General features: G+C 40.3%; 1 protein-coding gene across 5 annotated transcripts in view; it reads right to left on the minus strand.

The window, feature by feature from the left end:
- Nucleotides 1-979: 979 nt before the first annotated feature.
- USP28 (ubiquitin specific peptidase 28) overlaps nt 980-25,614 on the minus strand; it is a 66,197-nt gene continuing 41,562 nt past the window's right edge. For 3 of the 5 annotated variants that reach the window (XM_061144921.1, XM_061144911.1, XM_061144902.1), the window contains 14 exons: nt 24,686-24,813; nt 21,800-21,895; nt 17,416-17,595; nt 14,887-15,107; nt 13,870-13,940; nt 12,212-12,440; nt 9,951-10,145; nt 9,222-9,361; nt 6,961-7,139; nt 6,789-6,867; nt 5,560-5,639; nt 4,903-5,026; nt 3,303-3,498; nt 980-2,213 (listed from right to left, as the gene is read on the minus strand). In XM_061144921.1, coding sequence (XP_061000904.1) covers nt 2,038-2,213; nt 3,303-3,498; nt 4,903-5,026; nt 5,560-5,639; nt 6,789-6,867; nt 6,961-7,139; nt 9,222-9,361; nt 9,951-10,145; nt 12,212-12,440; nt 13,870-13,940; nt 14,887-15,107; nt 17,416-17,595; nt 21,800-21,895; nt 24,686-24,813 — 2,094 coding nt within the window. In that variant the 3' untranslated portion in view covers nt 980-2,037. Of the gene's footprint in view, nt 2,214-3,302; nt 3,499-4,902; nt 5,027-5,559; nt 5,640-6,788; nt 6,868-6,960; nt 7,140-7,828; nt 7,925-8,877; nt 9,064-9,221; nt 9,362-9,950; nt 10,146-12,211; nt 12,441-13,869; nt 13,941-14,886; nt 15,108-17,415; nt 17,596-21,799; nt 21,896-24,685; nt 24,814-25,614 lie in introns of all 5 variants that reach the window. The other 2 variants (XM_061144938.1, XM_061144930.1) reach the window with 2 other exon arrangements.

Genomic DNA, 25,614 nt, shown 5'->3' on the forward strand with positions numbered 1-25,614 from the left:
TTTGCTCCGAGGATCTCCAGGGAAGATCCCCTGGAGGAGGAAATGGCAACCCAGTCCAGTATTCTTGCCTGGAGAATCCCATGGACAGAGGAGTCTGGAGAGTTACAGTCCACAGGGTCACAAAGAGTCAGACACGACTGAAGTGACTTAGCGCACACACAATCAATGAGTAAGAAAATTAATCAATTCCCCATGAAAAAAATCTTTGCAGTGAGCTTTAAAACACAAAAGCACCTCTGGATATCTGTAAAAGATGGCGTAACCATTCATTAGACCAAAATATAAAAAATTCAGCTTCAAGAAAATAACTTTTTTAACTTCTAAATCAAATTACAATGTGGATACACTTACATGCAATGCAACTAGCAAATGAGATGAAAACAGATCAGACACCACTAGATGCTGCTTAAGAAGTGACTTGCCTTTGTGAAATGGAGTATCTCCTGCCATATCTAGAAAGGAGGTCACAGCCATCTGTGATTCAGGCCCTCCACATGTTCATTTCTGAGCCCAAAGGACCCGAAAATGGAGAACGATGCCCCCAGATAGCTGAGATGCATATGAAAGGAATGAGTTCAGTGAGCCCAGATGCTTGCATCTTCCCATACAGAGAAGAGCGCTAAACATGATAGCTGGTTTTCCTTAATTAACAGTAATCTTTGATGTTCAGACTACCTGCCTTTCTTTGGTACAAACTTCTGTATAACCTGACTCCTTCCCCCATCGCCTCCTTGGAGCAGTTTCTCAGGGCTACTTGAGAGGCTGCCTCCCAGGCTTGAAGTTCTAAAAATTCCCACCAAATAAAACCACTCTCTGCTTTCAGGTTGTGACTATTTTTAGTTGACACTTTTCATTCCCATCAAGCTTAACTCTTTAATCTGCCCTTTTCTTTCTAAGAAGAAAAACTGAAACATGAGAAATGCTTACTGAGTCCATCCGTTTCCAAAATAGAACATACATAAACAAAGGCCATACTGCATACCAAAGGTAAAACAAATACTTTTATTGCACATTTATAAAATCTGCATAGTTGTAGCAAGTCTTTGACCCTCCCACACCCTGGCAATCTTTAAAATTTGGTTAAAACATAATACCCAATCTGGAGCCTTTTAAAAATGGTCAATGGGATATTTCTCTCTCTACATATACATATATATATAGTCTTTTTCTTTTTACAAACCCACATCCCCTATTTTTTAAAAGGAAAAAAGGGGGCGGGGCATCGAAATGTTCTTCTGGACCAGCAGGAGCCTTAGCCATGTGTTTTAGCCATTTTCAGATGCTAGAAAATTTTACCTTTAAATAGTTTACAACATTGAAAATGTGATCTTTAGTCAAGTTTCACAATGCTGCTATTCCATCTGATGTCCTTAATGCTTTCTCCTGTCTTTCACTCAGGACTGAGTATGAGGTTTTCTGGTTTATTTAAAAATATAAAATAAAATAGAAGAAAGAAAGGAGAGGCAGCTTTCTTTTGACTTTTCAGCATCTTACTGCCACATGACCTTATGTTCTACCCACATGTGAAAGGGTGGCGGCTCATCAACAACCTATTTTTTCATCTCCTGTCAAGAGCCAGGCAACAACCCATTTTTTCATCTCCTCCCTTGCAGTTAAATTTTTTTTTAATGTCATCTGCATCTGATAAAATAACGAGTAGCTGTTCATACAGTTCAGGTCCTGATGAATCACCCTTCTAGTCTGCTGTCAAAAATACTTATGCCTGAAGGATACACTGAGGCTCAGAAAAGCCCAGGCTGTCTTGTAGGGACAAGAGACATTTCAGGGCTTCTGCCACAAATCAACGCCTTAATACACTGGTTCCTGCCTTTTTTTGTGAAATCACTTCTATGATTCTGTACCTAAAAAGTGCAGTTTTATTTTCAATCCTTCTTTACACACACAGCATAGTTAGGATCTGGATCTGAGTCTCACTTTCCCATCTAATCCCTTTCGTAGGGTAAACACTGTGACAACAGACTTCTGTGCAACAGACGGTCAACCAAAGACCAGGCTGGGTCTTGAACACGTGGGGGCTTATTTCACTGTCACAGTTGACACTCCTTGAATTGACTCCATGACAGCTGCAAATCGGCTACAAAGGTCATAGGGAGAATTGGGCCGAATAGTTGGAGGCTCCTTTAAGACAATGATTTCTGCAGAAGGATCTAGAAGTCTGGGTAGAAATTCCCCTAAGCACAGCTGCAGATTTTCTGTGGAGGGAAAATGGATGGTTAGTATACAGCTAAATAAATCTCTTGAGTTAAAACTAATAAGTCTGTAACAATCTCCAAGTTCAAAGCACTGTTCTGGCCAGCTAATGAAAAATGACGATTCCTTTAGACCAAATCAAGCGCAAAGACCTATTTGCCGACTACAGCAAAGTTTTAGGTCATTGTTTTAAGTCATCTGACATGCGCCAGGATAACACTATATACTCACTTCATTATGGACATGTCTTTTAGTCGATCATCCTTTAAAAGTTGAGAAAGTGCCATAAATATAATGTGCTGTAAACATACTGCCATAAAGATAACACTGGTCTTATCCTTCAATTAAAATATACCAGTGTGTACACGGCATTAAGTAAGGCTATAACATCACACATAGTTTAAACAAAAACTGAAAACATTAAAATGAAATTCTTAGCTACTAATTATTATAGATTTTTTCAATATATATCATAAACTTGAACACTTTGACAAATCAACAGAATATCTTTACATCAGTAAGCAACAAAGAGGCTTCATATTAGGATACATTAACAACTTTCTAAGTCAACCAAACTCGCCTAAAAATATCTAGTTTTAGGCTCCCTCTCCAAAATGCTTTGGACAGACACAAACATCCCCTTTACTAATTTATTAACCTTGAAGGCATCATAGTTAATAAAATGTTTATGTCTTACAACTTCAAGTCACAGGAAAATTTAATTATGGCACCAACAGTAATCAAGCAGCAAAAACAGATTTTTTTAATATTTAAACTACAAACTTCAAGTTCAGATTTTGGCAGGTGGAAGAGTAACAGCAGTCTAACACTGCTGGAGAGCAGTGATTTTTTCTCAAATAGGCTGTAGAGGTGATTTTCAGCAATCAGCGGAGCTAAGGGAGGCTACAGACAGGGGTTCGGGGCCCCGTTTCTTGTTTCAGAACAGCAGGTACACTTGCACGCATTTACATGCTAAGGGATTCCAATCCCTTAAAAAGGTCTGACAACCAGTGCTGCAGAGTGAGTCCACTATCATTTCCAGGACTCTCAAGGGTCTCAGAAATTACTGGCAACGGCAACAAACACCACACCTGCGATATCCTGCCCCAGGTAAGAGCACCAGTGGTTTCTCATGACCTCAATGGCATCCAGGTCATCCTTGGAGATGTCGTTATTAATGATAAGGTGAATGCAGGGAATGATCAACTCATTCATCACATTAATGCCCTCTGTTACAGAGTGCTCATCGTTTGTTTCAAAGAGAGAAGCTGCTTTGGCATTCAGTTCCTATGGATAAAAACAATGGGGGAAAATGTCTCAAAAAATATTTAAACAAGTAGTTCCCAAACTTCACTGTACATTGGAATTGCCTGGGGATCCTTAAAAACCACAGATGCCCCAACCCACTCATGCCAATTTGATTGGTATTTGGCTGACCTAGACACTGGGATTTTTTTTTTTTTTAAATGCCCCCAAGATGATCTGAATGCAGCAAAGCCTCTGACCAAGTGGCCTAAACTTAGAAGTCAAGGTCATATTTAACACCTGCTTCTATCAAAAGACCTATTCTATGGTTCTCACTCTTCACCAAAAATCAAAAATCACCTGCAGAAGACAAGGTGCTGCCCAGGCCCCTCACCAGGAGACTGGTTTAACTGTCTGGGAGAGGCCTGGGCCACCAACACGTGAAAGCCCCTTAGGTGATTCTGACACACACCGGGAGTTGAGAGCCAGAGGCGGAAAGAAGCCAAATCCTGATTAGTGCCTTCCTGTGGCAGCTGAGCAGGACGTTCAAAACGTAATCTCTATTTGGTGATTTAAAACATAAAAGCATTTGCGGTCCATCAAATCTACAAGGCTCCCTTTTCAGCTCAAAGTGCCCTGCCATATCTACAACTGACCCAGGAATCCAAGGATAACCAGAAAATGAAGTTTCTGAGATACATACATGTCACAACTTAATCTCCATTTGGCATTAACAAAAGGTAGTGGCAGAAATGCGGGCCTCACTCCGGGTGGAGGGTGATCCTGCTGGGTGGCAGGGAGGCTCAAGGCAAGCTCAGCCTGAGGTTAAGCCGCCTCTGCGGCTTTCTGAAGGACAAGCGCCTGGAGGGACCCCGGGGAGGCGGACAGACCATGGTGGGCCTGCCCACGCAGCAGCCAAGCGCAAAACGACCGGGCGAGCTCGCCTGTGGTTCATGGCAAGGATGTTAACGCGACGGCAGGACCAGTCCTTACAGTTCAAAGCTTTTAAAAACGAGTCTCTTCAGACATCACGACAGCTTCTCGTCTACTAGCCTACTAGTTAGGGAACACAGAAAACACATGTTTCCTAGATGCTTTCTATGTGCCAGGCGCAGAGAACAAGGCTGACTAAGAAGAGGATCTACGCTCACGGAACTCACAGTCTAGCAGAGAGGTGTGTGACATAAGCTGTAATGCGGCACACACAAAAGGCACCAGAAAGGGGAGATGCGGTTCTCATCTAACTTCCATCAGGGCGGAAGAAGAATGATGTTCACTGAAGTAACTTCATCTGTTTCAATGTAAAACTACTCTTGAGGGTTTAGAACAATCTAAAGCCTGCAGGAGGGTATTTTTTTTTTTATGTTGTATTTCTTCCTGGCTTCTAGGAACAGAGGTAAACACAATAAAACACAAAAATCGTCAGGCTCTATAAAGAGTACACACCAGAAGGCATTTTCTTCGGTACAAAGCGATCACTGACTCCTTCACGCCCCGCTGGGGCCCCTTCATCAGCAGAGCGGCATTGCTTTGGTAGGCGTACACCAGGTAGGAAAGCGCCTCTTGGTACCTGAGAAAGTTATTGATGAAAACAGCTCAGTGCTCCTTCCCCAAACCCAGGGCTTAGTCCCCAGCATGCTCTAATACAAGAATGTAACCGGCTGCAGGGATGGAAAAGTCTGAAGCATGGAGGCAACATGGTGCAGGTGGAAAAGCCTGAGAGCCAGAGACCACAGGTAGCCTCAGCTCCTCTGCAAACTGGCCGAGAAGCTCACGGCAAATCATGGCACTTCCCTGGACTGTTTCTCCCAACTCTACAACAAGGAAGTGGACGAGAGGCTCACTACAGTCCACACTGACTCTAAAATTCATTTTCTGAGTTCATTTTAATTTATCACAAAGAAAATTGGCCATTATATCTCTCGACCGAGAAATCCATCATTATATAAAAGATGAAGACACACGTGTGATGTTCAGTGCAAAAGTGAAGTAGAACACTGAAAAAGGCAGAGACACAGGGTGTGTGTGGAAGGGGCTGTGGTCCTCGGAGATCCTGGTGGGCATCCACAACCAGTACGCTCGGTAACATGAGACGCCACTTACTTTCCTTTCTGATAGAGTTCCAGGCCTGTCAGGAGATACACAGACACCTTTCGGAACAAACTGTAATCTTCATGCCACTTCTGAAAAGGAATGACAGCCATTCATGATTATGACCGAAACTGCTTTTACCCTTTTCCCCACAGCAAGCTTCAAACTCAGTACTAATACTTACGGAGCTCATATGGCCCGGCACAAAAACAGGAGACACAAAAGCTTTCACATAATAAAGTACTGGACATTTATGATAAAAGTCTACTGCTGACCTTAATTTTCCGTGTCCTGTTCCTGCTGCCGAGGAACAGAAATATTCATTTCACATGAGCTTTAGAATTTCGGATCTTAACTTCCAACACCCATGTCAAAGTCATTCAGCTCTGGTCTGAATGAATGGCCTCCCGAGTTCAGAGGAAACCATTCAGATGAGGGAAGACAGAAGGTCAAGGCCGCTCCAATCTCAGGAACACCGCTAAGCTTGCCTGGGGGGGTGGGGGGTGGTGGGGGCCAGGGGCGGCGAGTAGGGCATAGCGAGGTGGCACTCAACAGCGTCGTACCTACATGATGTGTTTCATGTTTGGAAATTTGTAGTCATGCATGCATTTTAATGCATAAAAATTTTAGTCTTGAATACAGAAATATTAGAAAACTGTATATTATTTAAAGCAGACTAAAACCGTGAAATCACAAATTGTATTGCCTAGGATAAGGCTAAAGTGAGTATTTAAGGGAAATGAAGTGCTGACCAGTTGAAGAGAATAATGGAATAAAGAAACTGGCCATTCAAAGGGTAAGAAAAGATCATTCTGACTCAGTTTTTTTTGAGAGGGGGTGGGAGTCACTTGGCGATAATATAAAATTGTCTGCTTTATAGCTTATATATAAAATTTATTAATATTACTACAAGTTGTACAAAGTGGATTATAAATATATTTGTGCATATGTATACTTTACTATACGAGGAGGAACATATTGGAGAAGGAAATGGCAACCCATTCCAGTATTCGTGCCTGGAGAATCCCATGGACAGAGAAGTCTGGCAGGCTACAGTCCATACGGTCACAAAGAGTTGGACATGACTTGAAGTGACTTAGCACACACGAAAAGAACATATAAATGACAGCCTCAAATGTTTCAACACCTTGGCCTCCTTACATTTTTATTTGTTTTTTAATTGTTAGGGTTGCCTTAGAAATTAACATGTTTGCTTTGTAGATGTAAAGAGAGGACCTCACCTTGTACTCTTCCATATTCATGTCATCTGGACCAATCTCCTTCAGTTTTGCTTGAGCCACCTTCATAATACTGATCGACCTATGGACAAGTTAAGAAAGTAATGAGTTTCCCCTTCAGAGGACTTAGTCAAGATAGAAGGAAGGGTGGTTCACTGAAGCACTCCCTTCTCACCTTTCATCATAGCTAAGATTTTTATCAGCAAATTGTTCCAGAAGGGTCCGCTCTACTACCCTTTTAGGTGCTTCGTTTTGGAAGAAGTAGACAAGCACGTGCTGAAGACGAGGGTCACTGTGAGAGGTGGGGGTCTCCTTGGCGAGCTGATAGAGCCTGGAGTACTCTTCATGGAATGCCTATTGAAGACAGAATTGGTAGTCAGAAAAGGGGGCATGGTGGGCTTGTACACACAGAAACCACTGCCTAAGGAGGTTTTTATCACTAAGACGACTTCTAAGACGTTCTTATTGAGGAATGACAGAGGCAACTGGAACCTATAATCTCTTTGCCTTTCAAAAAGGACAAAACTCCTCCGGCACCAAAGACATCCTGTACTCACAAGAAAATCATTTTCCTCATACAATGCTCAGAAAAACAAAAGTTTTAATTGTTTCAGGAGTACCAAGGACCTGAAATTTAAAAATCCAAACAAATGCAATTTCTTTAAGAATCTTAAATTTTATTCAAACACCTTAAAAAGCATGGCCTACTTTGTTATATTATGGCCTCCAAATTACAAAGGCGAGGTCTCATTCACAGCTTTATTAATAGGCATCTCCTAAGAACAAGGAGGTTACTCCTGGCCAGGTGGGCCACAGAGCACCGAGTTAGTGCCACGAGGGAAGGAGCCACCAGTGCCATGCAACGGCTGGGCTGTTAGTCGGGCAGCGAAGGGAGTTTTATGTTTTATCTCAATGAAAAACACTTTTTTAGCATCTGATATGATCACCGCCCCATGATGATGATCCCTGTGGTACAAAGATTAGGATTTAATCCTAATTCTAATTTAATTAGAATTTAAAAAACAAGACAAAAACAGAGATACCTTAATAAGCCCTGCTTCAGACCCATCTCGGTCAAAGGTCTGACGGGCTTTAGCTATGGCCAGGATGACCCCTTGCATGGCAGGGCTCAGCATCACCTACCACAAGAGGGCACAAAACACAGAGAGAAAGCAGAGAAGAAAGGTTCAGAAGAAGACTGTGAGAGAAAGGTGAGCAGACTGCCGCAGGGAAGCAGGGCGGCGTGCCCCCTGGCCAGCAGCCACCGCGGGGGCAGGCTCCCAGGCCCCGTTCAACACTAGCAGCCCCTGGCCCTCTGCACGACCACAAGACCGGGCCCGTGACAATCTACCCCTACAGACTCTCTCTAATTTGGCAGATGAATAAAGGTGTATGTCTAAAAATACCTACGATATGGCACTGCTACACAATCAAGGTAAATTATAGCTCTCAGAGGGGAAAGGTCTGAGGTGAGAATCCCAATTGTGTTCTGAGGTTTGGGTGTCCATCCTAAATATACCAGTCTTTCAGAGTTTTACCTGGGTGAACAGCACATGTCAAACAGTCTGAAACTAGCAGGTACACAAATAGGACTTTATAAAGTGAAAACCTTGCTGTGATTAAAAAAAAATAACCATCCCACAGAAACCTGAGGACAGGATCCGTGACTGTTAGTGTGTGGGGACAACTGCAAAGGAGGCAGACAGCGAACAACCTGGAAGTCTATAGCTTCAGAGTTAAAACAAGGTCAACTCACATTTGACCTGACCACTAGACAACTGAAATTTTCATGTTTGGAGGAAATGCAATGGACTAATATTACCAAAGACTCCTAATTTAAAGGGCAATTTTTTGTTCAGGATACGACACATGGAACTAAATTCCAGCTCTCTGAGCCGCCGCCTTGTGAGGGCAGGTCTGAGTAGAGACCTGCTGGCGGCAGTGTAGGATGGAGACTAAGGCCCTCTCGCCCACCTCCTGTGTCAAGGAGAAAATACTGTTGCCGAACACCTTACACACAGCTATGCTCAGTCACGTGAGAAGGAAATACAAGACCGACAACAGACAGCTAGACCCTGACTCATCTCTGTACCTCCTCATCATATCCATCTGCATCAGATCTAACCAGAATCCTTCCCACACTGGGAATCTCGACTTCAGAGACCTCAGCATTAGGCTGGGCAGCAGACTCTGCGTCACGAGCCTGTGGGGGCTGCTCTGCCTGCTCTGCAAGCTTTGTTTCCGGGGGCATGGGCTTCTTGGGTTCAGCTTCCTTAAGCTGTGGCAGCAGAATGGAGAGAAAGAGTAAGAAAAAAACAGAAATAAAGAGGGATTGGTTAAACACAGCAGATACAGAATAACAGAAACATGAGAAAACTGCGGCACATACTGCCGGAAGCCCGCCCCTCTGGATTCCGGACTTCCAGGCCCCCTCACCTCACTCAGGGCAGCTTCCACGCCACTGTTCTCATAGGCATGTGCTGTGTTTGCAATCGCCTGGGCAGTCTGCTCCTTCACAATCACAGCGTGCTCGGAGGACAGGCATCGAGCGCCGTGGGAAGAGGCCACTGAAGATTCTGAGGAACAACAGCAGGGAGGAATCAGCGTCCGGTAATAAAACTACTAGAACACTCTACAAGGCAAGCATGACTGGATACAAAGTTTAATGTGCACACCTTCTAACTAACCTTTTGAAAAAATTATGTAAATTTCCCCTACAAACTAGTGGCTAAAAGAAATAGCTACTTCAGCAAGGAGTCACTGATGATTCTGTAAAGTTTAATGTGCTCCCAATGTTGTCATATTTCTTCATGGCAAAAAGGCTTCCTATAAACAACTATCCGTTAGGAAGATCACCTTTACAGAAATAGTTTTCATAAAATCTACCTATTAATCTTACCATAGTTTCTCCTGCAACCCGGGAAATAAGCTAGCACTAAACAGAGGAAAGTACAGGTAGCTAGCTGCTAATCTTTCTGCTGTTATTCTGCCCAGCAGAGCTGACTGTCTAGAACCACAAGCTAGGCTGTCAGGTTGTGCGACACCAACTCTAGTTCCACTGTGCAGAGCGTGGCATGGCTCACTCAGAGGAAGGGCACGGGGCTGGCTACGGGAGTGCAGTGTGGACTCCCCCAAGTCACTGGCATAAATGCCCTGCTCAGATACCTTGTGATGGAGAGAAGTCCTGTGATGCTGAGCTGGTGGAAGATTCCATCTGAGGTATTTTGCAAGACTGCTCTTCTTCCCATTCCTCCACTTCCTGCTCAAACCTCCAGTTATCTTCCTGAATGTAATGCTTAAGTTCAACAGACAGGGCTTCCACTTCTCCTGACATCTGATCTAATTCATTCGGGGCCGCCTCTGAAGAAGAACAAAGACACAGTTAAAACAGTCCCACCAAGCCAAAGGCCTCAAGGAAACCAAAGCTCCTTTCCAGAAAAAAAGTAAGACACTTTGTCTTTTTTCTTACTTTTAATGAAAAATACACGCCTAATCCATCCACTGTCTGAAGTACTGACAATATCAAGCCAATAGTCACGGTACCCCAGTAACAGTGGCTGGCATATTCGAAGGGAAGGACACTGAATATTTGTTAAATGAATCAATCAATGGTAACAAGTGAGGATTTGGAGTAGAGGCCAATCACAGACAAAGTAGCAAAAACAAACCAAACATTTCTTGGGAGTTCAGAAAATCATTAGATTCAGTGGAAATTTCAAGATAAACAGTTTTATCAGTGTAAACAATGCCCCTATTACTGATAAGAATATCCATCTCCAGGACTTCCCTGGTGGTCCAGTGGTTGGGACTCTGAGCTTCCACTGTAGGAGACGTGGGTTTGATCCCTGGTCAGGGAAATAAGATCCCACAAGCAATATAGTGTGGTCAAAAAATAATAATAATAAATTGAATTAAATAACAAAGTATATCCATCTCAAGATGGTTGAAAATGAAAACCAAGACATTTATACTGCCTTAAGTTTCACATAATCAAGTGCTACCACAAAGCAAAGGGATACAAAGGTTAGATCAATAGGTCACTAATACTTGGGGTTCACTAAAGGCTATGATGAAAAATGACAAGGCTATCAATGACATATTCAATCTCATTTCCAACCCTACAACCGAAACAAATCATAAAACCCTACAGCAGAGTAGCACATCCACATACTGGTTGCTGTTAACCAGCCTTCTCATTAAACGACAGTTCTCACTTTTGTCTATTTCTGTAGATGAGCCACACCCGTTACAACAAGGCCCCTGTATGCCACCCACAGCCAGCACAATCGTTTGTACAGAAACTCCCACGAGCAGCTGTTCCTGCCCTCACACTGCAAACATGCAATTAGGAGATCAGTTACTGTGAAGTGAGCATCCTCTACCCACCAAGCACACGAGAAAGACCACTTGCTGCCCAGACAAAATGCCTTATAGGTTTCCTTATGCAACACCATGAAGTTTGAACACTAAAAGAAGACGCCTTCCATGATCTCAGATGTGAAAGAAGAAAGAGTAATACACATGGAAAACAGCATAGAATCTGGAACCAGAATTTTACTGGCTGTATGACAAGTACAGACCTCAGCTGGAAAATGTGGGTGATAAGAATTTCTGCCCTGCCTCCTCTGTGTTAGAGTTAATAAGTTATTAGAGGAATAAAGCTTAAAGTATGCAGTAAGGAGGAAAGTACCAGCATAAATGATAATTATGATTATCGTTAGCATTAGTAGCAGTATTATGAGAAGTCTGAAACCGCTGAGGCAATTCCATTTATAAAATCTAGCTATTCTCCAAAAGGTGCAAAAAATATGTGCACAAGAACATCACTAAAAAAGGGAAAAACTAGAGGCAACTTAAAAGTCTATCAACAGGAGGCTAGTTTAATAAATTATATACATATTCCATGCAATGAAATTATTTTAGTTGTTAATAGGAATAAGTTGGTTCTATTTATAAAAATAGAGAGATTGCTAAGAAAAACAATGAAAAAGATGCCAAACAGAATGGAAAAATATCCCATTTGGTGGGAAAAAAATGGGGTGTAGCTGAGATATCAATAAATAAAACCTAGCATCTGCACAGAACATTTCTAGAAGACTACATTAGGAGCCTAAGAATGAATACTTGTTGGGCTCAGGGAAGTAGGAAAGCAAACTTATTTTTCTTTTTTCTTCTCTTTTATACTATTTGTATTTCTTAAACACATCATTCAGTTCAGTTCAGTCGGTCAGTCATGTCTGACTCTTTGCAACCCCATGAATCGCAGCATGCCAGGCCTCCCTGTCCATCACCAACTCCCGGAGTTTACCCAAACTCATGTCCATCTAATGAATCCGAGTTTAATTTTTTTTTTAAACTACAAGATTGTTCCCTTCCCCGAGAAGTACAGTCTCCGCAAGCCTGGCCTCTGCTCATAGTGTTTTTACCTGCACTGCAGTGGGGCAGCTTGTCGTTAATGTACATCAGGCAGTAGGCACTAACGTTTCTCTGGCCCCCGTAGGAATCTCGCTCAAGTTCCTCCCAGGAGGACTCAGTAACAGAGATGTCGTTGTACTTGAGCCAGACTTGCCGCGGCTGATTGTAGACGTAGGCCCAGTAGTGTCCCGCGTTTGCCTGTCCTTCGTGAACCAGCACTGCATGCAAGCGATAAGGCACCTGCAAGTCAGAAAGCGTTCCCCATGTCAGCTTAAAGCAAATCAGCTGACAGGGGCTGAGGCGACGAAAATTCCAAAGGATGCCCAACCATAAGACGTAAGACAACTGCCCTTTTACATGTGTGTTTGATGTAGGGTTCACATCAACAAAACATCTTATTGATTTAAGATGCACTAAAAACAACATAGCCTTGGAATCTCCCATTCCTGAAGCTTTAAAATCAGACAGTTAAACCAGATGATTCTCTTTAACTCTTTGACTCCTATGATTATAGATCTGAAACAAAAAATAACTGAGACCTATTTATTCCCCCAGTTCCAAACTCAGTCTATCTTGAAAACAGAAGCACCATGACCACTCATATTGAGAAGATGCTTACCACACCTGGGGCCTTTAGCAGTTATGCTGTTCTGACTGTTTTATTAACTAAAATTAATAAATTTTCTATTAACTAAAATCTAAGTTAACTTATTTCATTATGAATCAGTCATATATTTCATTATGAATCAGTCTTTATATTTCTTCTTGCAGGTAATCATCCACTTATCTGAGGTGAAGATCCTTTTAATTACCTACTTGTTTGTTTCAAAATGTGAAAAGCTTCCCCCCAGCCCCCACCCCACCATCCCTACTGGCAATATGGAGAAAATAAGAGTAATGCTTAAGTGCCAAGTTAAGTACTGGTGAAAGAAAGGCAAGTCAGTAAAGTAAAATTACATTTAATCAGTACCTTGACATGTTTTTACTGGTGGTAAATTTTTTTAAAGAATAGAAAAGAGAAAATGGTCAACACCCAAGATTCACATGGTGCACTCTTGCTATGCAACACAACTATGGTTTCTCGTGACCCTAGAAACAGGGCTCCCCTCCCACAGTCATTCATTTACACAGAAGCCCGTGGAGGGCAGTCCCCTAACTGCAACCTCTTTCCTGTCAATGCCCAAAATGTTATTTTAAACAAAAACATGTGGAAAGTAAGAATTTCTGCCCTGCCTACCTTTCTTTTGGAGTTACTAGAGACATAAAGGTTAAAAATCACACTGCTAAATGAAGAATCATGAAGGATCATGGTACTTTGGAAAGGATGGGGAACCAGTCCCTGGTCAGGTTTCCTTCACTGTACTGCTTCATTATCATTTTATGAGAAATTTTATTAATATTTAACAACAAACCTTTCCAATACATGGAAAAAATACCATGTGGTAGACTTGAGACAAATATGTTTTATATTCTGTTGGTGGTAGAAGGAAGATACACTGCTCTTTTTTAGCCTAAAATATAGAACAATACATATTTCTTTCGAAAATTAACTTTTATGTCTTAGGGAAGTTTCCACTCAGTTTCAAAGAAAACCATCAACTTCTCTGTAGCTGCCCATTAGCACCATTAGAACATGTCTTGACTACTTCCCCATCAATTTGCATTCTACCTGACGGAGGAGAGGATCACAGTACATCTGCTCAATAGTCTGGGTAGTGCTTGCAATACAGTTCTTTAAGTCTGTTAAAAAAGAACACTCAGTTATAATGATTTCACCCCACGTCACACAGGCAGCTCTAGCTCTGCAAAGACTACAGCGTCTCTGTACCTGAGGTTTTCACCCTTTCAGCTTCTCTCTATGAACCATAAGGAAGCATGCAGTTTTAAAGCAGCTAGTGCTTTAGGTTACAAAAGCTTTTAGTTTAATATAACTACATTAAGATTTCTAAAAAAAAATCATGTCTTATAATTGGCACCAAAATTTCTTAGGAAACAGTCTCTAAAAACAGACTTTAAGGGTCACTTAGGTGTAAACTACATGTGCCAGAGACACCTGGAAAGGGAAGGCAAAGTAACAAGCAGGGCCAGACTTCTGTCAATAAGAACCTGAGAGGAATCTAGATTTGTACAATTTACTTATTTATTGCTCCCTAGACAAAAGGAGAAAGAAGGGGAGGACGAGAAACAAGACAAGGCCATAGGATTTTAGGAACAAAATGCTGAATAATGTGATTTTACACTGCAAGCATTACTCAGATATTCTTTGCCTCCTTAACTGTCAATAAAGCATACTGTATGTAGAAAAAACTTTAAAAGTGGAAATTCAGGAAACTGAAATTCTAAGTTTGGGCCAACTGAAGTCAGAGTTCAGATAAACTACAGGAAAGGAAATCCAGCAGACACAGAAAATTCTCTAAGGTGAGTGGCATTGTGTATCCAAGATACCCAGGAATTCCCAGAAAATTTGAGGAGGGAATCTAGGGAAGAACTTTTCATGGTTGTATTACTAAAGCAAAGTGTCTGACCTAATCTCACAGGGAACAAAAGTATCAAAGAGGTCACAGTTCCTCAAATTCAACAGAATACATGGCAATGACAGGATGTGTCTCCAAGGTGCCCAATTTCCACGTATTCACACAAACAGAAAAGGCAAAGAGTAACCATCTGACAAGCAGAAAGGGCCAACCTTGTATATCCTGTTCAATCTCGTTCCTCCACCTCTGCAGGCACGTCTTAACAAAGTTTATCTCCTCATCTGTGACTGCTCGAGGAGCGGGGTGTGCGGGCATTTCCACGGAAGAACGGGGAGGTGTAGGTGGCTGCTCTGCCATCTTAGACTTGTGCACAGAATCTTCAGGGGAAGAAAAGGTTCCTTCAGCTTCCTGAGATGTGCTGTCTTTACTTGTACTGAAGGAAGATTAAGAAAAAAAAAAAAAAAGTTAGATTTTAATTTCTAAACTATGCATCTGTGCTCAGTCGCTAAATCATGTCCAACTCTTTGGGACCTCATGGACTGTAGCTCGGGAGGAGAGCATGGCAACCTACTCCAGTATTCTTGCCTGGAGCATCCCATGGACAGAGGAGCCTGGCAGGCTACAGTCTATATGGGTGCAAAGAATTGGTCAGATATGACTGAAGCAACTTAGCATACATGCATGGACTGTAGCCTGCCTGGCTCCTCTGTCCATGGGGTTTCCCAGGCAAGAATACAGGAGCAGGTTGCCATTTTCTCCTCCATTTCCAAAATACGTCTTTGCCTAAATTAATGCACTCTGTAAAGCAAGCTGCTCTGTGGGAAAGCATAGCTACAATTTAGTGAGTGTTTATAAAGTTACTGAGCCAAACCTTCCCTTTACAGGCATCATCTCATTTAACACAGCATGCTGATGAGGCAGGTATTATCACCATTCCTATTTTACCAACTTTCAAATCTAAGATTCAGAGAAATAAAGCAGTGTTCCCAAGTTCACCCAGCTAGTAAAGGACAGGGAGGGATTACGCTCAAATCTGCCTGAGTTTACAGGTCTATGGCACCTGCTCCCTAACCACTTCTAACAATAAGCCGCCTTCTCAAGAAGAAAGGATGAGAGGGAACATGGAAAAGAGATGGGGAGTCGAGTAGTCAAGGGATGGACTATTGTGTTTCTAAGATGTAACTGACCAAAGTGAGATGGACAGGTGGATCCAGGAACAAAATACACAGAAGAAAAATAATATCAGCTGTGTACCCAACACGCAGGAATGCAAACTCGGTGGCACTCCGGGAGAGCACAGGGTGAGAACTTACTGGCAGACAACTCCAGCTCCACCACATCTCAGCTAAACACCCAAGGAGAAGGTAGTAGCCTCGGGTAAGGAATCTAACTCTTCAGCTCTAAGAGGTGGATGTCAACCACTTTACATCATTGTCATAAACTGAGAACAAAGTATGTAAAGTAACTGTTATCTACTAATTAACTACCGCCAAAAAAACTGCACATAGACAAATCAGCAGGAATATACACGAATCTAACTGTACTGAGGCTTCTGTTTCACACCAAAACTCAAGAACATAAACTGCACAGTTCTGACTTAAACTCTCACTCCCCTTCTTACCTGCCTCTCTCTCATCAACAAAATAATGGAGCAAACCTCTTTTCCCTGAGGACCCATACATATGGGAAAACAAGGCCAATGTAAGCAAGAGAGGCGATGTCTCAATCTCAAAAAAGATTACACACACACACACACACACAGAGCAACTTTAAAATATAGTATCAGTCAGTACTATTTCATATTATTAAACAGATAAAACCACTTTTTAAAAATTAAAATCATTTATATTTTACAAAGGACATGAGAACATTCTACAAAAATCCAAACAGACACACATATGTAGAGTATAAAGTAAAGGAACCCTCCCTCCACCCCATGCCTCGCGCCATCCCCTAGAGATAACTGCTATTACCGTTCAGTATGTTCTGTCCAAATAGGCACTCGGCACACACATGAATGAATGAATAGTAAAACGTGCGTGTGGGAGGGGCGGCGAAGGAATGATTAGGTTTCTTTTAACAACATAAAAAAGTCTAAACTCTTCTATAGGCTCTAGTGTTTTTGTTAGCCAGGACCCACGGATCACATTTGATCCGCGCCGGCCCCGATGGCTCCTCCAGACCACAAAGGCTGTTGCACACAGTTGAGCTAGAAGAGAATCAAGGGCTCACGTGACAAGGCCTCTCTGTCTCTTTGCTGGATAAGCTGCTGTAGGTTGTCCTCTTCAATTTGTAGCCAGTTCTTTCTCTTATTTTAATTTTCTACTTGTAAATAAGTTTCCCTTTGCTTGGTGTTTATTCAGTCATGCAGACTCCTTCAGAAGACAAGTGAATGCCATGTTTTAGAAAACCAGCGGCTGAGTTTTCCTCTGGGGAAGGCCTTCCATGGCAGTTAGCTTACAGCAACCTCCGAGCCAGGTGGGCCTGGCAGAGAACGAACACTGTTCCAGGCAGTTCAAGACACCTCTGTAAGAATCCCAACTATCCCTTGGGTGAGACGAATGCATGGGTGGGAATTACGAACGATTTACTTAAGTGGCAAAACCCATCCCTGTAAGACAAAGAGCTCATGGCCCATGAGCTCTCATGGGGCGAGTGTTCATCAGGCGGAAACAAGGCACACAGCTCAGATTAAGCCAAAAACTCCAATATATGCTATTTTAAAAACTTGTTTCCATTACCTTTCCTTGGATGTCAGGTCAGAAGTCAGGCAGTGTGTGGAAGAAAGTGGTTCTGTCATGCATGCATCACTTTGAGACGCAGAGTTCTCTGAGGCAGGTTTTGTACTGGCAAATTCAATTACGTATTTCAACATGTCCGGAAGCGGGAACCGGGCTGGGCCGGAGCCATATTTCACATACCTACGAGGCAGAGAAAATGGTACTCTAGTGCCAAGGCATCTTGTACTTTCAGGCTCGCTGTGTTATTATATGGAGAGTCAATGGAAAGGCTTATCCCTAAAAGCTATACAATATTTAATACATTAATCTACAGAGCAAAAGTTTTCTAACTACAAAAGTGAAAACTGACAACAGTCTGAATCTTTACACTTGACAGAAAGCATTTCAGGTGGGCTCCTATTCAAAGTCACACCAGTGGTGTGATTCAAATCACAGTTAGGCTCTACTCATAAAAGTAAACTCTAATAAAAAAAAAAAAGTAAACTGTTTTTTAAAGGAAGAGAGATATCATTACTCAAATCTGAAAATAATGCTGGTGAACTATTAGGTTGGTACAAAAGTAATTGCAGTTTTGTGCTGCTGAAATTCGCCATTTGATGTTGGAATATATTCTTAAATAAACATGGTTATGTTATACATTTTAATGTGCATTTCTTGCTTCATGTTTTTTTGCTAATGGCTTATTACTTGCTGTTTATTTTATATGTGTTTTAGACTACGGAAATGATGTTAGTCAGAAAGCAATTTCATGCGGTTTTCTTATTTGAGTTCAAAATGGGTCATAAAGCAGCTGAGACAACTCACAACATCAACAATGCATTTGGCCCAGGAACTGCTAATGAATGTACAGTGCGGTGGTGCTTCTGGAAGTTTGGCAAAGGAGACTAGACTCTGAAAGATGAAGAATATAGTGGCCGGCCACCAGAAGGTGACAATGACCAATTGAGAGCTGATCCTCTTACAACTACAGGATAAGTTGCCCAAGAACTCAGTGTTGATCATTCTATGATTGTTTGGCATTTGAAGCAAATTAAAAAAGGTGAAAAAGCTCAGAAATTGGGTGCGCTCATGAGCTGACTGAAAATCAAAAAATGTGTCACTCTCAAGTGTCACCTTCTCTTATTCTGCACAACAACAAATCACTTCTTACGGCTTGTGATGGGCAACAAAAAGTGGACTCTACATGACAACCAGGACGACCAGCTCAGCGGCTGGACAGAGAAGCAGCTGCAAAGCACTTCCCAAAGCCAGACTTGCTCCAAAAAAGGGCCTGGTCACTGTGTGGTGGTCTGCAGCCGGTCTGATCCACTGCAGCGTTCTGAGTCCCAGTGAAACCGTTACATCTGAGAACTATGCTCAGCAAGTGATGAGATGCACTGAAAACTGCAACTTCTGCAGCCAGCACCGGTCAACAGAATGGGCCCAATTCTTCTCCATGACGATGCCCAACCAAATGTCATGCAAACAATGCTTCAAAGGCTGAACAAATTGGGCTACAAAGTTTTGCCTCATCTGCCATATTCACCTGACCTCTCTCCAACTGACTACCACTTCTTCAAGCATCTCAACAACATTTTGCAAGGAAAACGCTTTTACAACCAGCAGGATGCAGAAAATGCTTTCCAAGAGTTCGTCAAATCCCAAGGCACAGATTTTTATGCTACAGGAATAAGCATGCTTTTTTCTCGTTGGCAAGAATGTGTTGATTGTAATGGTTCCTACTTTGATTAATAAAGATGTGTTCGAGCCTAGTTATACTGATTTAAAATTCAGGGTCTGAAACCACAAATACTTTTGTACCAATCTAATGTACCCAAGGTTTTTTTTTCTTTGCTGTCTTTTAGATCAAGTAATCTGCAATTAGGAAAAATGAGAGAGAAAGCTGGAAATGGGAAGTAGGTATTGACAAAGGTCAGAGATTAAGTCCTATGTACACTATGATTCACGTACTCATTTAACAGTGCAGGGCACGCATAAATTACTGAAGATTTCTTTGGAATCAGTAAATAATAAATGTCTTCAATATGTAATCAAAATAACCAATTATTTTAGTAATACCCAATATTCTGCTACTACTAGCACATGCTACACTAAGAAAAGAGATTTACTTTAGTGAATTCTACAGTTCATTGCAGTAGAGAGTCTAAATGGTACATAAGTTGACTCACTGGTACAGGTAAACTATAATTCTGGGATTCCATTTACAAAAGGAGAGAGTCACTTCACATTTTTCTTCTCTGAATAAAGTGAAAGAAACAGCCACAGAACTAGGGAGAAGGAAAACTGTCTGTTTCTACATCAAAAAGTATACTATGAAATGAAAAATAAAATGTAATGCAACTCAAAACCAACCACATGTTAGAGGATATGCAGCAAAGACACTTCATCCTCTCTAATTTAAAAGAGAAACAGAATGATTTCTCCTGTGGATTTGCCTGCCACACAGAGTTTTGGCTTTCAAAGAAAAGGATGTTAAATATATAAAGCTAGAGGAACTTTAAATAACTGTTTCTAGTTCTTAGATCTATATCTTTGGCTTACTGTCAGCTATCAACTTATCTAAACTTGACTCATCTTTCAAGATCTATTTTCTCCATGGTCTTCTTTCAGTATGTCATTCCCTTTAACACTGAAGGAACATCTCCCATCTCTGAACTCCTTGTCTATCCCACAGACATAGTAAATGTCTTCTTAAACACTGTTTGTTGAAAGAATTTATTAATACATGACTGCCTTGGACCAAAGGAAACATCTTTCTAGTAGCACTGCAGCACTGATAATCTGTCATAAGATTCTAAGCCGTCATTTTACATCTGTAACTCTTCCCAGGTTTACATGTATTTTATTTTAACATTCTGCTGTATTTTAACATGATATTCATACAAAATTTCAGGAAAAAATTTTCTTTGAGAAACTTATCTTCAATTCTATAACACAATCATTTTCCTGTTCTTCTAATGAATTCCTTTAGGCCAACTACTTCATACAATGTATTAATTTAGCAGAATTAGAATGAAAGTGGTTTCAAAAAAGATATCTACACTGTACACAAGAAATCTTATTTTTAATATGATATCAAGGCGCTTTTACAGAAGAAATGGTGAACTTTTTTTTAATAATAAAAGTAATACATATACCTGGTAAGAAAACTCAAATTCAAAGAAGGATAAAACAAACCATAAAAGCCATCCATTCCCACCTCAGTTCTACTACCTAATGGTATCCATTAACAAGTTCCTTGCAAAGATTCCCAGAACTATGTCACACACAGACAAGCAATTTTTCAAAAATAATTACCCAAGTAATATTATCCAAAAATTTAAGTTACTTTATTTTAAAAAGAAAGTTGTATTCATACTACAGAAAATATGCCTGTATGCTATTTAAAATCTAAATAAGTCAGAACGCCTAGCTGGTTATTGCAAATTGAGTATTTTTCAGTCAAAATACATCAGATATACCAGGTATGGTGTATGAAAACAAATATAACTTTCTAATCTTATAAAGTATCACTCAAACTTTTAAAGTGAAATATTGCCATAGGTATAAAGTCCTGTAAATCACTTCCAAGAGTCTCTGAGGACTCAGTCGCCAGCTTAAGTCCACATTAAGACAACAAGATGATGGATCACAACCACCCTTGGATGAATCCTTCCTAAGTGAGGGGGAGGGGCTGGAAGGGGCACCCACAGGTGCGGGGTCTTTCTCAGGCTGGTGTAGCGGGTTTTGCCTCTCAGGGAAATTACTGAGCTAGCAATGAAGTAGTCAGAGCTGGAGTAGCGGGAGCAGCAAAAATAGTAAGTAGATAAAGGCAAAAAAAAGCCACTGACATCGTATGGAATCTCCTTCCTAAAGACGAAATTAATGGTCTCTGACTAGACAGAAGTTACACTGATTCCTTCTTAGGAAGTCAAGGGTGACTTCACAAAAGCAGTCAGCAAGAACAGATGAACAATGATTTCTCCACAGGAGAAAGGACTTCGTATGTGTCAAAAATACAAGCCTTCTCTGAGTCAGCACTGCTGACCTGTTTTACCTTTACAAGGCACTGCAAAAACTGCTTTCTCAAGACAAATGGATTAGAGTTTTGTGATAGTTACCTCTCCTATGTTTGTGAACATGGTGGCAAGGAGAGCAGAGAAAGTAAAGAGCTATGAAATCAGAACTTGGCTTCTCTTTAGTACACTGTCAATAACTCACCGTGTGACTTGGGTCAAAGGTGTCCTGTGACCACTACTGCCCATCTTAAAGACTGTTTCACATTTTCTTTATCCATTTTATAAAATATACTTGTTAACACTTAAACTCTGAATTCATTTTTAGATAAAAGCAAATTATCCAATTTTAATACCCCATTCTAAGTACAAAGGTGTCTATGACTCACCTTTCCAGTTTTTGCTGCAGAATTTTTATTTCTTCTTTGAGTTTTCGAATACACTCTCGCTTACTTCGAACAAGCTCTTTGCTCCTGTACATATACCTAAGCAAATAATAATCCCACAAACACAATTTATATTTAAAAATATTAATAACACAAAGTTTCAGCAAACTTTGGATACAAGGAAACTGCCTTAATCAGACACAGGGTTTGTTTTATGTTAGCTCTACGAAAATACAGAGCTAACATCATATTTAATGATGAGACTAAAAGTTTTCCCCCCTAAAGATCAGGAACAATCCAAGAAGGACCACTCTTGCCTATTCTATTAAATGTTTTTACTGGAGGCATATTCAGTGCAATAAGGTGAAAAAAAGAAATAAAAGTCATATAGATAGAAAGGAAGGGAGTGAAGTGAAACTGCCTTCATTTGCAGATAACAGGATCACTGTACGTAGGAAATCTCAAGGAATCTACAAAAATGTATCAGAACTAATAACTGAATTTATTAGTAATGTCAAAAGACACAAAATCATTTAAAAAAGAAAGAGGAAAAAAAAATCTATTGCATTTCTATATACCTGTAAAGGACAAATGAAAAGTAAATTTTTTTTCAAAGCCTTATAACATCAAAGGCAATAATTATTTAGGAATAAACAACCAGATATGTGCAAGAACTATACACAAAAAATTGTAAATCACTGCTGAGAGAAATTAACAAAGAGTTGAATAAATGAACTCTTTAATATAAATATATAAATATTATAAATAAGTAAATAAATACCATGCTTATGGACTAGAGGACCAAAAATTGCTAAAATGTCAATTTCCCTAAATTGATCTATACATTCAACACAGTCCCAATCAGAATCCCAGTAGCTACCAGGGGTTTTGACAAGATGATTTTAATACTTAGATAGAAATGAATGAGAATAGCCAAAACATTTTGTTTTTTAAAAAAAGAGTAACATAGTAGGAGATTTATACTATCTGATGTCAAGGTTTATAATAAAATCAAAGTAGTTAAAAGACTGTGGTACTGGCATAAGATGAGACAACAGATAGAATAAAACCTCCAGAAAAAGATCCACAAATCTAAGTCCAACTAATTTTTTTAAAAAGTAGTATCAAGATAACTCAGTGGGGAAAAGGGAGCTGTTTAAACAAATGATGCTGAAATAACTGGATATCCACGTCGCCTTACTGCCTCCTGCAAAAATATCCCGTTACCTCATACCATATATGAAAATAAACTCTAAATGGTCATAGACATGAACATAAGAGTAAAGATCACAAAATTTCTAGAAAAAAATATCAAAGACCTTTGTGACCCTGGGTTGGAAGATTTCTTAATTAGAATACAAAAAGCACAAACTGTGAAACGGCAACTGATATATTAGACTTCATCAAAACTAAAAACGCCTGATACTAGTAAAAAAATGGAAGAGACAAACAAAGATAGATTTAGATTCATATCTAAAATATATAAAGAACTCTTACAACTCAGTATGAACACAATCAACCAAACTAAAAAGTGGACAAAAGACACCTCCCCTAAGAAAATATACAAATGACTATTAATTAAGCACACAAAAAGATGCTCAGTGTCATTAGTTATCATGGAAATACAAGTCAAAAGAAAAATAAAGATCTTCCTATAAACCCAATGAACGGTGAAAATGAAAGTTGCTCCGTCATGTCTGACTCTGCGACCCCACGGACCAGCCCACCAGCCCTTCTGTGCATGGAGTTCTCCACGCCAGAATACTGGAGTGGGTGCTAGCCATTCCCTTCTCCAGGGCATCTTCCCAACCCAGGGACTGAATCCAGATCTCGCACATTGCAGGTGGATTCTTTACCATCTGAGCCACCAAGAAAAGCCCCAATAAACCCAACAGAATGGCTAAAATTTAAAAGACTGATAATTCCAAATACTGGTGAGGACTTAGAGCAAATGTAGCTTTCATACCGGCTGATAGGAACACAAAATTGTATAGCCACTTTAGAGAACAGTTTAGAAATTTCTTATAGTTAAAAACATACTTTTCATACAACAACCAGCAATCGCACTCCCAGGTATCTTACCCAGAAGCACTAAAAGCCACACCAAAACTTTTATGTGAAAATTCATATTCCTAATAGCCTAAAACTGGATACATCTGAAATGTCCTTAAACTAGTTAATGGAAAAAATATTGTGGTAAATCCATACAATGTAATACTACTCAATAATACTAAGAAAGAAATCACTGATATATGCAACAACATACATGAATTCCAAAAACATCATTCTAAGTGAAAGATGATGACCACAACAGGGTTCATAATGAATATTAATGTCCCTAATTATAACACTTTATAAATGACAAAACTAGAGGGCCAGAAAATAAGTGGTTGCCTGAGGGCACAGGGAAGGGATTGACTGTAAAGGGGCATGGATGATGGAAATATTCTGTATATTGACTGTGGTAGTGGTTACTTGACTGCATATATTCATCAAAACTCACTGGCTGTACACTTAAGAATGGTAACATTTCTATATGCTGATAAAACAGATTTAAAGTTCTGTAAGTCTGTCTAGGATTTTTTTCAGGAATACACATAGTATTCAGATGAGAAAGAAATAGACGGCAGCTACTCCACATACTGGTCATCACTGCAGAGAGCAGAGCTTTCACCTAAAGCCTAGCTACTCAAATTGTGTCCAGAGATCAGAAAATAGAATCACCCTGAGAACTTCTTAGAAATGCAAACTCTTGGGCCCCCACCTAGATCCACTGAATCCAAATTTGCATATTATCAAGACCTCAAGAAGAGTACTATGGACAATACACTTAGTACAAGCTTACTTCTGTTACAGCACATCAAGAAGACAACCAACCACAGAACTCACCTGTCCATATAAATGATCTGAGGAAATTCAAGCTTATTGTGAATTTTCTCTGGCTGACCCAGGGATTGATTGAACTCAAATCTTGAGAGTTCAAAGGTCAACACTGGAGGTAGTTTTGTAAACCAACGCTAAATCAAGAGTAGAAATACAGGAGAGAAAAGTTAAGTTTAGGAAACAGCAATAGCCAGATTTAAACTATCCCTCATTAGACTCTCTTTTGGTATAGAATTTATATTTAAATGAACTCATACTGAAATTTTTTTTTAATCCCAAATAGTTAAAATGCCCACACAGAATCATGCCTTCTTACAGAATATGGTTAAACTCTCCTCAAGACTCCAAACTTACAAGCCAGTGAACAACATTTTAATTCAACTATCATCATCAGAAATAATGACCTTTAAATACGTGAACTGCACAAAAAATCTACATATCATTCACTACATCATCAACATTTAAGAGGCTTAAAACCTGGAGAAAATAGCTAGCCCAACCAATGAATTAGAAATTGTTTAAAAAGACTAATACGTGTACACATCCTCTATACTACTTATTCACACAGAATTTGAATCCCCTTTACTACTAAAAACGAAACTTGAAATAGCCTCATGATTCTGAGGGTTCTGAAAAAAAACTCTGAATTCCAAGAATTTATGGACAACACAAAAAGGACTTCGTCAAATCAACCGATAAGTTACCTTGAGTTTCAAGAAAAGAAAGTACTGAGTTATAAAAAAAGATCTCAACTGTCACTGATCATAGATGAGGAAAAACTAGACCAGGAAAGGCATTTCTGTTCACTTCACCTGTGTGGCAGAGGTTCATACCAACAACTTTAAAATGTTCCCTTTACCAAAGGTGCAAATAACTATATTCCCTCCACATACCCTTGTCGGCATGAGGTGAATCCAGATAATCTGCCTGACCTC

Source organism: Dama dama, chromosome 1 (genome assembly GCF_033118175.1).
Source record: "Dama dama isolate Ldn47 chromosome 1, ASM3311817v1, whole genome shotgun sequence".
Classification (NCBI taxonomy): domain Eukaryota; kingdom Metazoa; phylum Chordata; class Mammalia; order Artiodactyla; family Cervidae; genus Dama; species Dama dama.